The 8,509-nt window shown below is 36.1% G+C and overlaps 1 protein-coding gene across 1 annotated transcript; it reads right to left on the bottom strand.

Annotated features, from left to right (window-relative positions):
• Positions 1-2,013: 2,013 nt before the first annotated feature.
• Positions 2,014-8,042, bottom strand: LOC117110941 (zinc finger protein 836-like). Its single transcript, XM_033253790.1, has 2 exons — positions 7,906-8,042; positions 2,014-5,806 (listed from the first exon to the last, which is right to left on the bottom strand). Exon 2 carries the CDS (start codon positions 5,688-5,690, stop codon positions 2,049-2,051), a length of 3,642 nt encoding a protein of 1,213 aa, XP_033109681.1. The 5' UTR covers positions 5,691-5,806; positions 7,906-8,042; the 3' UTR covers positions 2,014-2,048.
• Between the last annotated feature and the right edge of the window lie 467 nt (positions 8,043-8,509).

The raw sequence follows: 8,509 nt of genomic DNA, 5'->3' as shown, positions 1-8,509 counted from the left end.
ACTTTTCTGTGGTCCCAAATTAACAAATGTCTATTATCTTGTCGGAGAGGTTGGACCCCCTTGTCGGGGAGCTGGACCCCTCGTCAGTGAATTCCTGGCACCGCCCCTACCGTTCATTACGCCTGAATGACTTCATAGGATTTCTGGAATAGGCATTTTAAAATCTAATGTTCTACCATCAAAATGTACTAAAAACACAAAAGCTCACATTATATTAGTTATCGAACACACATTTAATCAATTAAAATTTACAAAGAAAAAGTAGGATACAACATCTTAATAATTACGTTTGAAATTAGGATCAATGGTTTGTCAGTGGAGAAATGGCGTCCGGTTGAACGCTATTTGCAACAATAGCAACATAGTAGTATCACATGGTATCGTGACGTAACACTGTAGTACTCTTGTTATAGGCAGACTTCTCAAGGACACAGAACTTCTGTAGTGCCTAATTATGGACATACAGAAATATACAAAATAGTATGGAAATTTATCATAGAAAAAGCACCATAAATAGGTCTAAACCAATGGCAGCGCTAAGATTTCCCTGACAGATAGGGCAAGTTCTTTACTTTGGCGCATAGCGCCATCCGAGGGCCATAGCCCCTAGCCGGGGAAGGATTTTGGAGGGGGATTTAGAAAATGTTTAAAAATAATAAGTTTCTAGACACTTATATAGGACATCTCGACCTAAAATTTATTTGAATTGAATTTTTTTAAAAAGGGATGGCGTTTTTTTGTATCTCATCGGTGTCCAAATGATTAATTTATATAGGCCTAACCAACTCAGGCCAACATTTGATATAAACGTTTTAAAATATTATTTTTTTTATCCCCCTACGAAACTTTACTAACTGTAGTCGCCCCCTCCCCCGTAGTGCTGCCACTGGTCTAAAGTCTAGAACAAATTACTTTTCTATCTAATCAGGATCTTTGATATCATTGTACCTAGACAATTCATATTTGTCAGACTGATTGATTACTGAAAACTAAGAAAAAGGGGGCGTAACTGCCCATTTTTACACCTTATTCCCCCAGTTTTTAAATATTTAAAAAATCTGTATCTTATTCACCGTTCCCCAGTTTTTCGTCAAACAACTTTTTTCTGTCTTAGAAAAATCAGTTCTACAACATATCAAAAATTTTTTTCCTCCGGAGCCTGACTTTAAAATTCCACAGCTGTTATCCTGTATCTGCAACTTATATATTACTTGAGAAGTCTTGTCATAGGCTATTTTATTTTAGTCAGGTCAACGTATACGTTGTATTGGTATACGTATAAAATATGCATACATACAGGAGATGATAGAAGGCAACGATTTAAGTTATTAAACCTTAATAACATCTTTTGAGATTAAGGAATAGTGTTCTACAGTACCTCTACTCTTATGAGGTGCCAAGTGTAATTTATTATTCCATCAAATTATTTATATATAATTCACTATTTAACATATAAAGTCAATTATATATGAATAATTCTCTGCTCTACTGCTGTCTCTTATACACATCTAGATGTGTATAAGAGACAGACTGTATACTGTTGCAAACATTCTGTACTGTACATTGAAAAGAGTACATCACTCTAAAAAAAGATATCTAGTCACCCTACTTAATTTTAATATGATATTCTTTTTATAATTCACAGATAACTTGTTATTCATTTCTTTTCATTGGCCAGTTGCTTTTCACTTCTTAATTAACTGTCATATTGAGTTTAATTTCATTTTGTCATTACATACAGGCAGTTTAGCCAATTCATTGTTGAATAGTCTGGTTGGTTTCCATAAAACCGCAACTCTGTTGCTACAGTGTTTTCACTACAATCATTACACTGTGCAGACATAGCAGACGCAATAGGGAAGATATTTAAGCATCGCCGTATTATAAATGTTATGATAAAAGTTTATACTGCCTATTGAAATAAACAAGTAATTAATGTAGTTTTCAATTAATCATAAATTGATGAAGAAAACACAAGTTATGATTAATCTGCTACTCCAAAAATATTTTAAAAAAAATCGAAAACATCAGTGTAATCAAGTTACAATTCAAAAAGTTTCAGATATAAAGACAGCCGCATCGCATGTCTCGTCAAGCACCACTTCTGTTTCAACTTTATCATAGTTGTCCACAACTTCCAATACACGTGCATTTGCTATTTGTTGAACATGAATGCGTTTTTGATGACTTCGCACTTTACCAGCATCAGGAAACCGTCTGTCGCATATGTTACATTGGTATGGCTTCTCTCCTGTATGTACACGAAGGTGCCTTTGTAAAGTTCTCCTAAAACCAAAGAGTTTTCCACAAGTCTCACACTGGAAAGGCTTCTCTCCAGAATGAACCAAAAAATGTTCCTTAAGATGACCGATGGTATCAAATTTCTTCTCACACATTTGACATTGGTGTGCTTTTCCTTCGATATGAATTTTTTCATGGTGTACCAAAGTACACCTTTCAACAAATTTTCTTCCACAATATTTGCATAAAAATGGCCGTCCATATTTGTGTAACTTTTTATGTCGCTTCATTTGTCTCTTATTTTGAAATACTTTAGAGCACTCGGTACAATCAAATACTTCCGGGGGTTTAGATGCTTTCAGTTTAGAACGCAAATGGGACTCTTCATGTACTAATAATTGTCTTCTCCGCACAAATTTTTTATTACAGACATCACAGGTAAATAAATTCTCTCCAGTATGTATCCGTGTGTGAACCTTAAGGAGGGCATTAGTTTTAAATTTCTTGTTACATGAAGCGCATTCAAAGGGTCTGGATTTAGAATGGACAAGTAAATGTTCCTTCAGAGGGAACAAATGTTCAAAGGTTTTGTCACAGTGAGCACACTTGTATGGATTCTCACCACTGTGGTGCTTTTTCATGTGCTCTAAAAAATCACTCTTTACAGGAAAGAGCTGCACGCAAAAGCGGCAATTGAAAGGAAACTCGCCAGTATGGATGTACTTGTGAATTTTGAGTTCTTTACTTGTGATAAATCCCTCACTGCATTCATCACAATTGAATGGCTTCACTTTCAAATGCAATTTACTATGTTTGCTAAGCAGGTAGAATGATGGGAATACCTCTTTGCATTCTTTACATTCAAACTTCTTTGCACCGCATTGTATGCGATGCTGATCTAGTCTGTATCTATTCAAAAACACATCTTTACATTTTCTACACACAAAATTTTTCTTGCCATTAGATTTTTTATTATCTTTAGCTTTAACCTCTGTCACTGCCTGTTCAGGAACAATGCTGCCAGTATGTTTATCAAACTTGTCAACAATTTCTAAAGTATCATTGAAGCTGATTATTTTGGCATCACCTGATTTATTTACTGTCGCATAGAAAGCTTGGTTATCACAATAATTGCTTCCTTCTTGCAGGGACCGACTTTGACTATCTTTTTCAACTACCTTTCCTGTAGGTGATTGAAGTTGAGATGTGCGAGCCTTTGGAGTTTTCAACTGGTCATCGTTTTTTGAATCATCTTTGAAAATGTTAGAAGTCTTGTGCCCATTCACACACATAGCCACCAAAGATGTTTTACTTTTTCCATCATCTTTCTGCACTACTGCTATATCTTGTTCAACCTCAATGCCACTAGCACATTCAAAATTGGATTGGCTTTTATTACTTGTATCCTCTGATATGTGCTGTTTTTCTTCTTCATTTATGCACTCAAGACCAGTTTGGATTTTACCTGTTGCAAATTCTTCAGGATTTTGAATTTTGCTGACATTACCAGCTTCAGTTGTCTGTTCACGGTCTTCATTAATTTTTTGTTGGCTTGAGTTTTTCTGCTTGTCTTCATTATCAACTTCAGCAGAAAAATTCTGCAGAAGTTTAGCTAAAGATAACATAGAATCTACCTGAGACTGTGTACATTGTGTTTCAGAGGTAACTCCTGATAAAACTTGGTTCTCTATTATAAAAGCTTCTGGTTGAATACCTTTATCTAATTCCACCTCTAATTGCTGAGATGATGAAACAATATCATCATTACATACAACTACTTCTAATTGCACTGATAATTGATCGCCTGGTGATGTAGTAACATTGACAAGTGTACTCTGCTTCGGATCTCTAGACAAAATTAATTCTTCACAGTTTGCATGCTTATCTTGGACAGACTCAAAACTAACAGGTAGATTTACACTACTCAGATTATCTGTAGTACAGGAGTGGCTAACATTGTCTTTTGTTAATACACCTTCTTCTTGTACTGCAGACTGATTCACTGTCTTTGATTGTATGCAAGGTAAGTCAAATGATGGCAACTCAATGCCTTCATTATTTATTGCTAAAACTGCATCACATTCAGTGTTGATTGTACCTGGAGAAACGTCATTTTCTGGCTGTGAATTTGTCTTGATAAATTTACAATCTGCCCCAGAACAGAGGTTCATTTTCTGATGATTTTTGTAGTGGCGACTATCAGAAAAGTCCAAATTGCATACACTACAATGGTATGGCTTTTCACCAGTGTGTGACCGCACATGAACTTTTAAACTTTGTCTATATGGAAAAATTTTCCCACAATATTCACACTGAAAGGATATATCTCGTAAATGGACACGCATATGCTCTCGTAAATGACATTTTGTGGTGTATCTTTTGGGACAAACATCACATTTAAAGGGCTTCCCCTCAATGTGTGTAATCTCATGCTTGGCAAGCTGACTTTTGAGTATAAATGTGCGTTTGCAAAATTTGCAAGAGGGCAACGGTACTCCAGTATGGACTTGCTGGTGACATTTCAGACTGCTTCTACTTGAATAGCGCTTTGAACAGACTTTACATTGGAATGGTTTATCTTTTCCATGAATTCTTTCATGCTCAACAAGCTGGAGTTTCTTCTCAAAACGCTCCTGGCAAATCTCACATTCATGGGGTTTACCATTCATATGATTATTGTTTATGTGCCATGTAAGACGGCTTTTGAGTGCAAATTTCATATCACATAATTCGCAAGAAAATGTCACACATGGAGTACTCTTATGATTCTGCAACTCTTTCTTCGATGTAAAAGTTTGTTCACACTTGTAACAGTGATAGGTTTTTTCACCACTGTGTTGAGTATTGATATGATCTGACCTGTCAAGCTTATATGAGAACTGTTCACCACATATATGACATGGAAAGGGCTTGGAACTTTTATGTGTTTGTTGATGAAGGTATAGATAATACTTTGATGTAAATTTTTCATCACATTTGCTACATGGAATATTCTTGATCTTCGCATGTGCTTGTTTATGCATGATTAGAGATAATCTGCTACTAAATTCTTCATTACATTCAGTGCACTTTAAAGAATTTATACCATGAATCTTGCTTTCATGAGCTTTTAATCGCCAGAGTCTTGTAAATGTTATGTCACACTTGCTGCACTCCAAAACTGCTGAAGCATGACGTACCTTTTCGTGGTAAGCAAGAGTCTTTTCATGTTTAAATTTTTGGCTGCATGTTTTGCATTGAAATGGATGCTCTTCACAAGGGGTTTTCTCATGGTTTTTAAGTCCTTTTTCAGTTCCAAATTTCTTAGGGCAGTTTTTGCAGTGCCATACACGATGCAATTTCTGATGGTTTAGCATATGTGCTTCTTTTGTAAATACTCTCCAACAGTAATTGCATTGGAACGAATCCTTTTCACAGGTTTCTGTGGTCTTCCTCCGTATTAGATCCATTTCCTGTTTTTCAGGAAAATTCAGTATGATTTACTATTTTAAAATTCAAATTTCAACCAGCTTCAAGGCAATATATCGTTGACACCAAATCAGTTGGCAACTAAATTGCATAAATCCTGCAAGAAAATATACAAATTAATCAATAAAGTATGAATTTCTTGGTCTAAATTTAGTAATTTTCTGCTCTGCTCTACTGTAACTTGTATCCTTTGATACAGAACTAGTAGGAATCTAACATCAGCAATGTGAAATAATGAAAATGTTCAGTGTGAGCCAGACTGTATAGTAAGGCAAGCGCGCAAAAATTTGGCATCATGGAAATAACCTTAATATAAACAATGTATTACGCATTAATTACGATTCTGCACAGCGCACCTATTTTCCTAGCAATTTTCCGCGCAAATTTCAGTTGGTTTTTGATGCATCACCCGCACAATAGACCTTATCGCGAATCAAGAGTTATCAACAGAGGCCGTGCCACAACAAAGAATGATGGGATTGAAAAGGGGCCAAAAACAACAACATACTGTAACACACAATATTCCTTAATAATGGAAGGTGTAATTCAGCATCTTTTTGTTTTATTTTGATCAGACGACACCACACTACCACTGTGGTAGAACCACACTACCACTGTGGTAGAGCGAGAGATTAAGCGGTGCTATTGCCCCTTTTCAATCTCTATATGTACTGCAGTTTAGATTCGTGATAAACCTTATTACACAACTTATACTAAGTATTTATTATGGAGTGCGAGTACCCTACTGTAAAGTTTTTAAATTTTACAGAGTATGTCTAAAAAATCAGCTCAAATTTGTGCAGAAAGTCGCTAGGAAAATAGATGCGCAAAATCGTAATTTTTCCATAATTGCATTGGTTATATATTAAGAGAGGGTGTCTGTAAATATCGACCTTGGGGTGACCACGGTCAAAAAATCAATTTTCTTTAAAACTTGTGTGGTAAAAGAACTTTGGGAAACCAAACAGATATGGTCTTAATTTAGTGTGTCATCTTCCGTTGTCATAGCAACAGATTTATTATTTAATTTTCAACAATTTCACAATTTTTAAATAATTTTTACAGTGAGGTATCCTAAATGTTGCATTTCAACAGCTCTGAGTTAGAATGGAGGAATGGAATTTTACTACAGTAATGCAAGATAGGTGTAAGACATGTTAACAAATAAAAAGCACAAGTTGGGTTTGGAAACAGACCGTACCATCTATATGAAATAGGGGTGTTTTTACACATTTTGAAAAAGTGTGGAGCCTTATAACTTCTATGCTAAGACTTGAAATTGTTTGTTCTTGCAAATATGTTGATTGGACGTTACATTAATGAAAAAAACACTAAACAATACAATGCCGTTAAAGGAGTGTTGCTTGAAATCTTTGTATTTTTTATATTTCTGGATATGGTTATAGCTGTCTAATTTTTACGATATTTGCATAAAAATTTCATTTAATTCAAATTTTATTCACTCAAATATTTAGCATGTGTAGTTTATATATATAGCCTGAGTCTGTAGTAGGACTTGGTTTTATCCTGTTTACATTATAAACTAATGAAAAAGAGTTTTCTGTCTATGTACTATAATACCATGTGTAAAACAGGAATAAAGACCATCTCTAAAAACTTTTAAACAAAATTTGTGTGATGATCCGAAAGACGGTGCGCTATTGTAACTTGTATTTCCGCCCTGCAGGTGAAACACAAGGAGAGGCAGTGATGGGAATTGAACCGGGGACCTAGAGATCTCCACAGTTCAGCGCACACACAGTGGCTACCAGCAGATTAGCTGACTGAACTAAGCGTTGATTACGCCCCTGCCCTTTGTACACACTGCCCATCACTACTTCCAATTGAATGGTTTAGCTAAGCCTAGGCCTAGTTATATTATAGTAAAAATTAGAAGGCTGAAGGTATAAAAATATTCATTTATAAAACAATGATTTGCAGTATACACTCAACCATCAAAGGCCTAGCTAGGTAGTAAAGCACTAGCCTAGTTCTAGAACTATCTACCTAAGTCTACAAAAGGCAAGTTATCTTGGCCGGCTGTAGGCCTAGTAGTAACTAGTAGTATTGTAAGTTTAACTAAATATACTACCCAGCCCAGGTTACGAACGCTACGACGGTACATAGGTCTAGGCCTAGGCTAACAACTGAAAGTTTATTCTGACGATAATTGCCTTCTTGGACAAAATTGCTTACCTACTGAAGAGACTGAGTACAATAAATAATTACAGGAGGACAATTATTACAGTACTGAAAAGTGTAAAGTTGCATCATATCCACGGAAAAAGGAAAGAAAAGGCCCTATTCATTGAATTGCTATTTGTGAGTCGCCGCCGCGGCTGCTAGCTGTGCCGCGTCGGGAGGGCGACGCGCGATCTCAAAACTCTAAAAGAGGGCGCTATTTAGCTCAGCTGCACAGAGCCGTAGCAGCTAGCTGCAGAGATACCGTACTCGCGCGAATAAGCGCCCCGTTTGAATAAGTGCCCCTCTCGAATATAATCGCCCTCGTGAAAATTTCCTTAAGCGCCCCGTTTGAATAAGCGCCCCTTCTAATTTGAATAAACGCCCCATCAATAATTTAATCAATTCTGGACTGTGGATGTTGGCATGATTTGAGGTGTGGAGTGGAATCACATTCTCCTTTAGTCAATCAAAATTAGGATATTTATCTTGGATAGATGAGAGCTCCCTGGACAGACAGTATATTTCCAACTTTCATCTTCTTATATTTTTCTATAGCCTATTCCTACGTGCTTTTCCGACAATTTGCTCCACACATTCTCATCTGAGTTTTCAATAA

The sequence above is a fragment of the Anneissia japonica genome, unplaced genomic scaffold (genome assembly GCF_011630105.1).
Source record: "Anneissia japonica isolate Jap-2015-1 unplaced genomic scaffold, ASM1163010v1 scaffold277_len1293397_cov203, whole genome shotgun sequence".
NCBI lineage: Eukaryota > Metazoa > Echinodermata > Crinoidea > Comatulida > Comatulidae > Anneissia > Anneissia japonica.
The sequence above is the reverse complement of the archived record's forward strand: the minus strand, read 5'-3'. Positions and strand labels throughout refer to the sequence as shown.

Excerpts from the sequence above, each read along its gene's own strand:
- LOC117110941 (XM_033253790.1), bottom strand. The coding sequence starts at position 5,690 with ATGGATCTAATACGGAGGAAGACCACAGAAACCTGTGAAAAGGATTCG.